We start from the raw sequence: 13,467 nt of genomic DNA on the forward strand, positions 1-13,467 counted from the left end.
TAATAGTAAGAAAAAATCCATAATTGAATAAATAAAGAGATGAATCCTTTTCTATTTGCTGCAGCATTAAAGAAAGACATAAAAGCTAGCAATCTGAGCAATTGCATGTCAAGCCGTGAAACTGCTTTGGTAAACTTGCATAAGCATAGGATTAAATGAAGGGAGGAGCTGAATTATGAGTTTTGGGGTTAGACATCCAGAAAGGTTAGATAGCCTAGTAAAGATCATGTCAAACCTTATTCACCGATACAACCTTTTCGTATGATGACTTTGTTTAAATGGTTAACAAAGCTAAAGAGTAAAGTTAGTAAAGAAGTCATCTCTTGTTAGATACTAATGTCTTCATATAACTGAATATATTTAATTTAATTTCAATTCATTTCATTTCATTTCATTTCATTTCATTTCACTTTATATAATATATTTAATTGCTGTACACCAGACACATTGGTTACTGCACCAGAGAACAAAAAGTTCCTTTGACTTAAATCAGAGATTTGACTTGTTACATGATTTTTGCCATGTAAAGCATATTTTAAACTGCCCTTAACTGTCTCACCACCAAATATATTAAAACCATATAACTTCCTAGATGCTGTAGATCAGGCTATGGTCTACAGTAGTATGTAGTTCATATATAGTTTTGCAAATATTTAGATTATTCCTCCTTCTGTGGTGGACCAACACTGGCCCATACCTGCCAAATGCTTGAACTGATGGTTAGCGGTCCTGCATCCTAAAGAGTGATGTGTCCATTACTAAACACTGACAACAACCCTCCTCTTACCCACCCCCACTCCTGTTGTTTTTCTCTACAGTATCATCACCATAATGCACCTATATTTTAGTGACTGCTATCTCTTTGTTTCTTTTATCTTGCATTCCCTTCCAATGGTCTTACTGTAGAAAAGTGGACAAACAGCCCAACTGGAGCAGGCACTAAATACAATAGTGGCGTTCAAGAGCACACATTATGTTCCCAGCAGTATATATTTAAAACGTACTGATTAACTTGTTTTAATAAAAGCACTCTGACAGAGGTATGCTTGGCAGGTAGAGAGTGTTCTTTTTTTGGGTAGGTATTTCAAATCCAGAAGCACATAATGAACAGACATGCCATAAAAGACAAATGAAAGATTGTTAATAATACTTTCTGAATGCCGGGTGAGTGCTGGACTAAAACATGTGTTCAGTTTAGCGTACAGACAGTCATGTCAGGGACTTGATTCAGTTGCCCACTGCAAACAAACCACTGGCAGCTCTACCTACCTATGCCTGGCAGCTGTAATAAACCCTAAGAATGCACCTTTGGTATTGAAACTTAAACATACTTTTTTTCCAGCATCTTAGTATTATCATCTTCAACAACCTAGGGAATTTTCATTTGTTCTCTAACTGGTTTGAACTACGGCTTCCCAGTTCATGTTTTCAAGTCTTTCTTCATAACTTTGACTGCTTCAACCTTGTTCTTTAGTTAAAAAAGGAAAAGGATGAAGAGTTGAAATACTTACTTTGGTACAAGAGGTGGCACTTCAAAACAACCACTGAATGATATAACTGAAGTTGGGACAGAGTGAAAAAAATCTTCAGGCTTTATCTTAGCTACAAGCTTCAATATTTTCTGAAATACGCATTTCTCACAAACTTTGACTCTGATGTTCTTGGCACTGTAATAATCACCTCCTTAGATAACCCCTGAAATTAGTGGTAGCAGTGTTTTGAATGGGGTAAAGGGAAAAAAGCTTCTTTCTGTTCTAAGTCCAAGGATAAGAACACTTTCCTATGAATGATTTAATAAATATGTTTTGCCTTCTGTGTTTGATAGCTTGCAATTTTGCATGAAAGCTTTGGCATTTCACTCACATCTGTTGATTATTTCTTTTGACACTTGACATTTCTCAGAACAATTTTCACCTTTTTAATGAAAATGGTACAATTTTCCTGTTTCTAACTGGCTTGATTTATTGGAAAAATGCACTCCCAATGAAAGAAAAGGGCAATAATGCAAGTCTGAAAAGAAAAGTTGTCAATTATGCTCTTGTAAGATACAATGAAGATATACGAGAATAGGCAGAGAACAGAAGAGAGAACATAGGTCCAATCATAATTGAAATTTCAATTGAAAATTGAAATTTTTTCAGAACATTGGCTGCATTCTCGGTTGATGCTGATTGGCAGGAGAGAGACCACCATTTGTGCCTCTAATAGCTCTTATAAGGGTTGTATTCACATTCTCACTCCCGTGGATACCACTGCTTTTGGCCAACAAGCCTATGCAGCACTTTGTCAGGTCAGAAAGTATGCTGGGTGTAGCTCAGACAAGTGGACTTTTGTTGAAAAGTCCAGTATAATTGAGATATTATCCACAAAAGTTCTGCATAGAATCTGGAATGAAAAGCTGCCTAAGTGGGTGCAGGATAGAGCTGATTTTGAACCACGTGCTTCAAAACACATCAGAAATAAGAACAGAGACATAAAGGTATATACTTCATTTCGTAAAGTGCAGTACTGTAGAGGAGGAAATAGGGTTACTTCTTTACTAGAAAAAATTGGAATGTTTTCCATTTCATATAGAGAAGTTTTGATAAATAGAAATGAGATAGAACAGGTGCAGGAAATTAAGGAATACCTTACATAAGGAGAGGTAAGACTTCTTTGGATTGAAAATGTACTGGCTATACTGAGAAACAGCAGGATCCTAAGAGGAAGCAAACCATAGCTATTAGTGGTTCTTGTAGTTGCTGTGCTCTTTAAAGCTGTAAGAGGAGCAAGGTTTGTAGGAAAAGGTGACACCTTTTATTAGAGCAAACATCCATGCAGTTGCAGTCACTGTGGGCTCGCTGTAGGAATGTGAGTGCCATTTATTGGCAAGGAGAAGAGGACAACTTTCTCTAGAGCACTGGTTTTCACCAGCACTTGTCATTGCCTTCCTGTAGCTGATGGAAATGCATTTTTTTCACAGTGTGTGAGTAGCCCCACTCTCGGGCTCTAAAACCACACTCCGTTCTCCTAAAGATTACCTGAGCTATTATGAACCCTCTACAGACAAAAATGTCCCAGAAAGTAAACTGATTTTGACTTCTGTGATGGAAGTTTGTAACTGTCCAACCTATAACAGAGTGAACTAGCATATGATATGATATATAATGAACAAATATATTGCCCTTGTGAAACATAATATTAGGACTTCAGTGAGCAAAGTCCAGCATTTTCAGAACATTTCAGATTATTCAGAATATTTAAAAATAATTCAAATAATTAATTTAATTTAAAATATATTAAGCAGTTATACCTTTTATACTGTGTTGGAGCTAATCCTCCGGACTTTGGTCTCGTTTTACTGGCTTGTTTATCAATGCTACACAACAGAGCCTTTGGTCAACTACTGCCAAAATGCTATTACGCAGGACTTTAAAATACACAATAAAGTGCTAAAAGTCCAAACCTTGAAGTATATTAGCTCTTCTACTGTTGTTTTTCTAGGGTAAATGCTTTTAGCTTTCAATTTTATGTTTCTTTTAACTGTTGACTGGCACTTAAGAGAAAGAATTAAACTATATAACAATGAATTTCAGTGGTTGCCCTTCCTTATTGTAGTTTATAGACCATATTACTGTTCAGAATTTGTTCAAAGTAATTCACCTTTTGCTTTGTTTGTAAAGTACCTATGATGGAATTGCAGCTGCCAATAAAGTCACTGTCTAGCACAGACTCTGGCAAAGAAAACATATGCACTTCAAATACAATGAAACAATTTCAACATTAGAAATGTTAGGCCTAGAAGTTTAACATATTCTGAGGAGCTATATATCATACCAAACAAAACTGATAACAATGCTATATAAGCTCTGGCTTCGACTCCCAATAGAACATTGCTCAGAGGCCCAAATCATCAAGGAGAAAGCTAGGGAGGCAAATATCATTATCTGATATATGACAAAGATATTCTTTAAACAAGAAACATCCCCCTGAAGACTTATTTTTCCACATAAGTTTCAAATTTCAAAGTATTCAACTTTCCTACTTTCCTAATTTAGATAGATATGGAGTAATTATGCCTAAGCCCATATTCTCCTTGTCAACAGAAAAAATTAAATGAAGATATTGGATGATGGAAATCAAAAAGGCTGGACTCAAAATATGTCTTCTTCCAAAGTGGTTTGTTGTTGTGTTTGAGGAGTGTACCTAACTCTATACTTCATATCTAGCTTAGTATCCTTGGTCTAAGTTCTAGCTCTTTTTTAAAATGAAATTTCACATTCATCCTACCTCCTAAATAAACCAAACAGCTTATTTATAGCCCATATTTAGAGAAAGACACAAGGGCTATCGCAGCTACAGACTACAAAATTGGTTTAACCCTGATCAAAATTGGCCAAAGAGTAAAAGAAAAAATTAGTCCTTCGTGGAACCAACAACTTATTTCTTTGCATAACTTCACTGTAAATGAGGTTAAGAAGGCTGTCAGACTGGAAACTGTCTGTGAATGGCAAGTTTGAGGAATTTTCTCAAACTGAAGTGTCAGCAAAAGAGATTTTAGAACAGCTCAATAACATGAATAGGAGAAAACTGCCAGGTTCATGTAGGATTCAACCAGGAGATTGGAAGGAACTAAACAGAAAATTGCAGAAGTTTACTGGATACTGAGCTAGTTAGAGCTTTGGTTTTAACAAGGATGGTTCCTCATCTATAAAAGAAAAGAAAATGCTTAATTTAAGGCTTCAGTTATCCTAACAAGACTAGGAGAGTCTCTTTGACCTTTTTTTGTACATTCCTTCTTTTCTTTCTCCTTCAACTGAATCCTGCATATTTCTGTGCTGTGCCCTTCTAGGGAGCTAGCAATCCACGTACGTTTCCGCAGCATTAGTGCCTCAGAGTCTGATTACTAGAGTGATCAATACAGAGAAGCAACAGACTGACTGGCAAAAAACGACTGCCGGTGTATGCACGATCTGCTTTTATTCCACCCCATGTACAAATTATGCAGTATTACAGTAACATGATCTGCCAGATATAATGTAGTCCATAGTGATATACTGACTTTATTTTACCATTTACAGCACAAAATCAGTATTCTCTCCACGTATCTACTTTTAAGAGGCAAAGACAAAAAAAAGTTACTTGTTTGGGATTGACCTGCATGCATTTGATATGTGATGGCTGTCTACCAGGCCAAACGTTACAGCCAGTCAGGCATTTATTATCCACACCTCTAAAAATTAACATAAACTTCCTTTTTAAGTACAGGTATCTTCTGTTTTGTTCACAACATTTGAATAAAAGAGTGAAACTTTTATTTAAACAAATAAACAAAAAATCAATTTTTATAACCCGTTTCTTTGAGACAGACCCTGCTTAGCATTAACTGTTGAAACATTAACTACGGTTTCCAGTGACTCCCTCCAATGCCCTCTTTCCATGGGACAGAGCTGTTCCTGCTGTCTACCTTGGAGAGATGCTTCACATGGAGAAATTTCCCTCTGGAGCCACCTCTATCTATATATTACTTGTAAAGGCAGCCCAAATGCCCATTTTCAGACAGCTAAAGTTTAGCTGTCTAAAAATATATCCTATCCAATTGCAAGCAGATCTATTGCAAGTTTGACTCAAAATCCTGGACGCCTTTGTTAGTCAGGAACTCTTTCAGGTCATCACAGTGCTATCATTTTTAAGATGCCTTCAAATCATTTATTAAAGTGAGTATAATTTTCAAAATGCTTAAATGGCTATATGACCTTTGCTGGCAGTTAAGCAGTAGCAGTAAGTAGTTGCTGTAGTAAGGAACAGGCTTGTATTTCTTCCAATCCAGTTTCCACTCCAGAAGTACAGAGGAAAGCACCTCTTCTTTCCAGGCTCCCTACCTGGTGTCCACCTCTAAAATAGGGACCTTGCTCCAGGGCTGGTATCTCTTTTACTGTTCCTTTGTTTCATTAGCAGCCTAAAAAATATCAGTTACATTATTAATAATTGCCAATGTAAATATGTTACAGTTCATGTTCATTACTTACAATTAGTAAGTAATGTGGAGAGTTTCTGTGCATTAACTCAGCATGACAGCTGTTGTGCTAATGTGTGTGTAGGGGGAGATAAGGATTTCAGGCAATTTTGGGGCTATTTGCTTTGAGATCCAAGAGTAAAACCATGTTAAGGGCCTCACTGCACTGCGGCTCTCATTGCATTGCTTAAGTACTTCTTTGGGTCACTGTCTGCAGCAGAAACTCAGATCAACTAGCTATTTCTTGTCTGCCTTACTCTTTAATGCAAAGAGATGAGATGAAATTTCATTTGTAAGCTTAAGCACGAAATCTATGCCTCCCAAATCTTTAGATACATGAACACTTTACCAAGTAGAGACTTGTAAGAGGCGTCAAAGGCCATCATGTGTAAAAAAATGCATATAGAGATTTACAAACAGAACATTAGAATCTTTAAATACACAAAATGATACAAATTTATAATTTGCTAATTAGCAAGGCTGTATTTTTCTTAATGCAAATACTTTTGTAGTGGCTGGTATAAAGTATAACTGTAGAACCTCCATACGTAATTCCTATTGAGATCTACTTTTTGGAAACAGGCACACATGTAGACACATGAGAGGATATAATCCAGAGCAAATCTCAAATCCCTTAAGAACAGATAGGAAAAGAAAGGCATTTTTTAATAGCTTCCTTAAAATCATGTCAGATGTCGTTGTAGTATTTTACCTTGATTTGTGATTTAAACTTCTTCATGACTTCGTCTGGCAGGTGGCTTGTCTTTGCAGAGTATATATCTTTTCCTGGGTCCGCTGGGGGTTTCCAGTAAGTGTATAGTTATATAAGGCAAGTACTTTATTTTAACATAGTAACTTTCTTAAATTAAAAATGATAATTCCTTCAAGCAGAAGTTCACAGTCCTCCTCCTTTCCCTGCACAGCCTACCAAAGCCACATGTTTTGTGTTGCAGAATCAAAAAAACAAGCAAGCCAAATATTTGAAAAGGATTTCCTGCTACTCCTCTCAGAAGGGCAGAATGATTAAATTAATTAATTATTTAACTGAGACAATATATATATTGAAGAATTTTCATACAGTTTGGGGTTGCCTCTCTCCAAATCCTGCGGATCTATTTACTGTTGGATTCAGTGCATTGCTTGCCAAACCGAGGCGTATTCTGGGTCTATCTATCTTGGATACCCTCTGCGGTGTCCAGAAATGAGGTACAAAACAATTCTTCTATTTTTGAAAATGACAAAGATACCAAATAAAAAAGCACAGGAGGGAGTAAATGTAGAAGCCATGAGTTAACAAATCACGGCTCAGTCTTAAAATTCATTTATCAGTTCATTAAAATGCACATAATTGTAGCTGCGTCATGAGGTACTTTGTGGCAGAGCTGCCTATTCTCTCAGTCAAAAGACAAGCAGGAATCTAAATGCCTTTTGCTGCTACACTGATTCCTTATACTCAAAAGTCAGGAGGTTCAGGATAATTAAGCTTCTCTGAATTGACAAGACGGTTTCTCACCTGTCAAGGCTACATAAAGACAATCCTTTTTAATCCAGTTGGGGATTTCCCCTGTCTGGATACAATCAAACACAATCTCCTCTGTTTCAACATACTCTAATTCAGACTTGGCTCTCCCAAGATTTCTGAAAAGCTTCGTCAAGACCTGTGTCCTGTCATTCAAAAAAACAGAGTTTTTTAGGAACAAGCTACTTAAACCACAAGAAAGATGCAATTAGAGGAAGAAGCATCCCGTAAAAATGAAGGAAGAAAGAGATGCTGACATTGTAGCACAGGCATGCCAAAGAAGCGTATTTTAGTATATTTTATAATACATAGGATAAAACTTGTATAAGCCAGTTAAGCTGAGATAGTTTGCTGCTCTTTTGCTTTTTTCTTCTAAGTTCCCTCACTTTTTTTTTTCCTTGCAATAAAGGTAGACTCTATTTTGGTTTTTACTCATAACTATGCATGGAACTTACAGCAGCATTTATTAAAATGTATTTTCTCTGTGTGAAAACAACCCATTACTTTTCTGCATTATTTCTATTATTGCTTTATTAACTATCCAATATACCTTTTGTCATCCATAGGTTCATTTCCAGAAAATACTTCATAGGAGAGAATGTCAGCCTGAGCATTATTAAAGGTTTCTTTCCGACCAGCCCTTTCATCCTTGTTCTTCCTGATAAGCTGATGGAGGTACTGCTGTGCCTCGGGGACATCACAGTATATATTGTGAACCTGCCATGGATCAAAAATTAGATCATATTTCTTGCAAAGCTGGTACATCTGCTTACAGTTCATGTGGTTCAGAAATCAACTATAAGGACAGCAAAACATGTATTTTTTCACAATGCCACTCTCATGCTTCACTAATTTGTCTTTTAAAATAATGCCAATTAAGGAATGTGATGATTGGTTTAAATAGGTTTTTATTGACTATAGCCTTTAAATCAATGTAAACACATCACAAGTTTTCCTATTTTTTAAGATAATAATAATGATAATAGTAAGTAATAAGTGGACTTTGAGAAAACCCGGCAAATCATTTTCCCTCTTTGTAATGACTGACTACTTACCCTCTGGACAAGAGTTTTCAAGAATATTTGCATTGTGATTTGAGGTTTCAATGCTTTGCTATATCTCCTTGCACTTTGTAGAAGCTCAGCGACTTCTTTCTCTCGTTTATCCAAAGATTCTTGTATCTTTTGCAGCATGACCCGTGCTTCCCAAAGATAACCTTTTTCCACCAACCATTCAGGCTTCATCTCTTTATCAGCTACCTAGAAAATAACAAGAATATCCTTTGTATGTGTGCTAGATGAAGATGTAGACTTTCATTCCTTTCATATGAAATTTCCCAGATTTTAATGAGCGAGCTAGAACAAAAAGGAGAAAAGCAAAAAGATTGTTGAAGAAGGTTCCAGCATTTGGAATGTAGGCTTATAATTCAGAGAAGGAAATTTTTAAAAGATTCTTGTAGTCAATTTTATGCTATCTAATATTACTATGAGGACAATGTTGCAATATCAGCAGGAACATCAGAATTCAGAAACCACTGTGCAAAACATAGGATGTAAATATCTACAAAACCATACTAAACTAAAACTAAAAATGTAATGGACTTTCTCCTAATTTTATAAATGATAGCTTATAGGAATAGTCCTTGAATAGCATTCTAAAATACCTGAGGTTTTATTGCTACCTCTATAGTCTTTATTCTTTTCACACATGATGTAAATAGTACAGCATACTAAATAATCTAAAAATGAAGACCATAACTCTCTAGATCTACTATTTCTGTTATAGACAAAGTAAGAAAAAAAAGTAACTGTTACACAATTATCTTCCAAATGGAATAACGCTGATAAAAATTAGCAGATGAGTTAAGAGTTATAAGAGATGGTTAAAATATAAAATCCTATAACTAGAGAAACAATCATAGCTTAAATAAATAATCATAAATAAATGTCACATATAAATCTTCAGGAATACTCAGTTTGGTTAATTTCTCATTCATTGTACACTTATCAAAACAGATAAAGTGTCCATTGAATAACATGAATGAATACTTCATTTAAACTGGCCTGATGTTTTGAAAATCTGAAAGACAGTGTTACGGCACCTCTGTATGTGTTTTCTATCGTGCATATTTTTCTTCACCCATTTCAAATAGTGAATAGACATTACCTATACTACAGAGGAGTTGTTCTCAGACTATCACATCAAATCAAATATAAACCAATGCAATAACAATAAACAGTGAAATATTTGAAAACTTATTTCAGTATGAGAGTGGAAAGCCAGCATATTTAAGAGGCACCACCATGAGATGGATACTTTTCCTTTGCACAAGCTAGAAGCACACCTGTGATTAGCTAAGGAGCCTGTCCGCATGGCAAAGCATGCGTTCCTAAACGTGGTCCGTACTCAGCACTGAGGATTGGGAAAGAATAAAGTGAGCAGTCACGGGAGAACTTTTCCAGTGGGCAATTAGAGAGGCTATAGTCCTGCCCCAGCCCCAGATGATCCACTGATCATCTCCTAGAAATCCCTGTAGTCAGCAAATAAATGAACTCTGGTCTAAAGACATACCAAATTGGAAAATACTGAAACAAGAGATGTATATTATTATATGTTCTGTACACTATGTCTAAAAGCTAGGTACTCTTGAGACACTTGCATAAACAAACTTCTATGTAAAGAGTCCGATTAAGATGAGAAAGCCACAGCATTTTCATGTTATAACTCAGTTCTCAGTATCTGAACCATAAATATAGATCCTTGCAGGAAAATATGAGTTAGAAAAGTGTTGAGAGAGGGAAAAAAAGAGAAACCAAATTTGCAGAGATAGCATATTCCTAAATAACAATTATATTCCAAAATTAAAGATTTATACATAGATTGTGTTACTGGGTACAAGATAATACCATTCATGTAACATTCATTACTGTGGTGTTTTAATCATTCATCACCAATTTGTCACATATATATTTGCAGAAATATAATTTTTACTATCAGGTAGTTCACTGTGTTTTTTTAGCTTTTGCTAGTGTGAGTTAGTCTAATTGCCTTTGAAGCATCTGGAATATTTCTAAAAACAAGCAGTTACATTTCCATTTTTGTACTCACCTGTTCTGCCTTTAATTCTAAAACCACTGACACATCTGCCTTTTCTATTGCTGTCTTTTCAGATTTTTTCTGAAGATTTTTTATTCGGAAATTCACAAGGTCATGCACTTTTTCCACATATAGACTGAGGTTCTGAAGTTCCTGCAAAGCTGAATTGAAATCAATAGAAGAAACAGGCAAGAATGGCTTAAGCATTTCTAATAAGTAGTTGCCAGAATATTATCTAGTTAACCAAACATTTCTCCCTTTAGAAATCAAGAATTTGCAATCAAATTTATACATTTGTAATTTATCATAATCAAGAATTTCATTTATTTATTGAAGCTCAAATAATTTCAGAGGGATCATGTTTTGTTTTGTTTTAAAATTCTGGAGGGAAAGCCACAGGTGCTAAAATAAATCTACTCAAAACTGATGCTGACTGTAATAAGCCAGCTACTCTAAAGAGTTTGGAATCATGACAGACATTATCGCTAGCTCCAATATTCTTCTGTTATCTGGTCATAAAACACAGTACTGCAATGGAAAAGTTTATATTGACTTCAGCTGGTATGTGCCAGCGTATAAGAAAATCAAACAGGAAAGAAAATAGGCAGACCAAGAAAATCTATGTCTGAAATACAAAACTCACTCAAGATGTGCTGGGCGTAAAGACGATCTAGGTTTTTAGACACATTCTCTAGAATCCAAGTCTGCAAGACAGGAAAAGAACACAGCAGGAAATCAGTGTCATGAGTTTTCATTGTATTAGCTGGTGGAGAAGACTTGCAATAATTAACAATTTTGTGTAGGTTAATAATTAACAATATTGTGTAGGTTATGCCTAAGAGTTGCAACAAATGCGCTGCTGTAAGTAATAGGCTGTTACTAGAAAAGAAAGCATAGGAGGAAAACAGAGACCACTCAGGCTTTACTACTTTTACTAGAGCCTCTCCCAAGATATTCTGTGCTTATATTTTCTATAGCATTTGTACATGTCATTAAAATGAAGGAAGAGATTAAAAACTTACATGGAGACACTTCTGAAACAGTTGGGGAACAAAAGTGTTTAGACACAGAGGCCTAAGTTAGCCCTGAAGGAAAGCTTGCGTGCTCCGAATCCTGCCTGTACTACTTCCTAAAAAAGAAATAAAATATCTAATGAAAAAAAACCTCCCTGTTTCTACAAGCCTCAGAATAAGGTATCCTCATCACTTTCTAGTCTTCATTAGAATGATTTTTTTTTTTTGCTATATTTCCTTGTTTGACCTACATTAAGCCAAAGGATTTGTAAAAACTGGGTTTTTTAACTGCTTGCCAATCAGAAATCGGGTGTAATTGTGGTAGACATTGTTAAAACCGCACGAAAAGAGAAAACCCTAGCTTTAAATACTGTTGCTATGCAGAACTTAATCAGAAGATGGTGCTACATCATTAAACAAATGCAGCTTCTTGAGCCCTTCACTCCGAAGCACTAGGGAAATCTGCCTTCAGCTGCATAAAAGTAAATGAGAGTCTGGCTCTGAGTCTTTTTTTTCAGTTGTTAGCTAAGATGTCTCTGAATAAATGCCTTGGAATAGCGCAACGACAATTCATTGCTACAAAGTAATGTTGAAGATTTGCAGAGTTACAGAAAGAATTATGTGGAAAATAAAACAATGCTCAGAAAATAATAGACAAGGATCAGCCCCATGCTCTTAGATTCTATCTACAATAAACAGCAAATTTCTTTCTTTTGTCATAGTCATAAGAAATCCAGAACTTATGGTGAACTTCAGCTGTTTCCTACCTCGGAAGACAGATTCCAACTGTGAAATAAAATGTACCGCAGGACTTAAGGGGAGAGCAATTCTGACAAACCATCATTTAGCAGGTCAAATTAACCAAAACTTTTGCAGTGTACCCACAAAAATGAATTTCTTTAGAAATTAAGTTACTTCTACATATAAATTTCAGCAGGCAAATTTATACAGGAGTACACACTGGAATATTTACATGGTCATGCTTTTTCAGGGTACCTAATACAGCCATATCTGGCACTGCATAGTACTTCACAGTGTATATATCAGTGATTTCATGTTAAAGATAAAACAGGTCACTGATATAATTTAGAATAAATTAAATAATTTGAATATGTACTTGGGTAAAACGCTGAGAGCGTACTAGGCATACCAGTAAAGGATTGTTGATAGTAATCCTAGCAATCTATTTTATTCTTTAAAAACATAATCCTTGTTGAACGTTACACAACTTTGAGTATCACATAACTGCTGAATAAAACATAACCTTATTGTTCTGCTCACTGAAGTAAAAATGAAGGCTTACTCTGTTAAACTCCATGCAGTTATATTAACGTAGTGAAAAAAGTCAGGACCCTAGATCTCTGCAAAGGTATTAACCGCCTTTGGTACGCATGCCAGTTAGTAGTGTTATATCCTCAGGATCTCTTCAAATCAAATAGATCCTTCCCTCTCTTTTTTAGTGTAACAGAATTGTTACAATCATAAATAAGAGAGATTAACAGAATTATTACGAACTTGCAATATATAGTTTTTGTTTTGACCTAATTGTCTTTTTTTCCCCATTTTTCACCCTCCTACCCACCCTCAACAATTCTTTCCTTTCTGTCATAAACAGGAACATCTGATAATGGCTCAATACAGAACAAAGTTTAAGAATTACTAAATCGGCTGAAAATGTGGCTGCAGCACAGCTGAGCCAAGATGAAGGGTAGGATACAAATGATTGTGGTTTTAACCCACTGCAGCAGCTACTCATTTTTAACACTTGCTGCTTTCTTTTGCCACTCCTGCAGTCATCTCAGATCTTTAGTAAACTAAAGTTGCATTGTTGGAAAAAAATTTTG

The 13,467-nt window shown here is 35.6% G+C and overlaps 1 protein-coding gene across 2 annotated transcripts in view; it reads right to left on the bottom strand.

Moving 5' to 3' along the window:
• Positions 1 to 4,935: 4,935 nt before the first annotated feature.
• Positions 4,936 to 13,467, bottom strand: part of LOC104142884 (probable DNA double-strand break repair Rad50 ATPase) — a 32,413-nt gene continuing 23,881 nt past the window's right edge. The window contains exons 9-15 of one of the 2 annotated variants that reach the window (XM_068927419.1): positions 11,254 to 11,314; positions 10,623 to 10,771; positions 8,570 to 8,773; positions 8,065 to 8,231; positions 7,509 to 7,660; positions 6,708 to 6,790; positions 4,936 to 5,938 (exon numbers count right to left, since the gene is read on the bottom strand). In XM_068927419.1, coding sequence (XP_068783520.1) covers positions 5,912 to 5,938; positions 6,708 to 6,790; positions 7,509 to 7,660; positions 8,065 to 8,231; positions 8,570 to 8,773; positions 10,623 to 10,771; positions 11,254 to 11,314 — 843 coding nt within the window. In that variant the 3' untranslated portion in view covers positions 4,936 to 5,911. The remainder of the gene's footprint in view (positions 5,939 to 6,707; positions 6,791 to 7,508; positions 7,661 to 8,064; positions 8,232 to 8,569; positions 8,774 to 10,622; positions 10,772 to 11,253; positions 11,315 to 13,467) is intronic. The other variant, XM_068927420.1, reaches the window with a different exon arrangement.

The sequence above is a fragment of the Struthio camelus genome, chromosome Z (assembly GCF_040807025.1).
Source record: "Struthio camelus isolate bStrCam1 chromosome Z, bStrCam1.hap1, whole genome shotgun sequence".
NCBI lineage: Eukaryota > Metazoa > Chordata > Aves > Struthioniformes > Struthionidae > Struthio > Struthio camelus.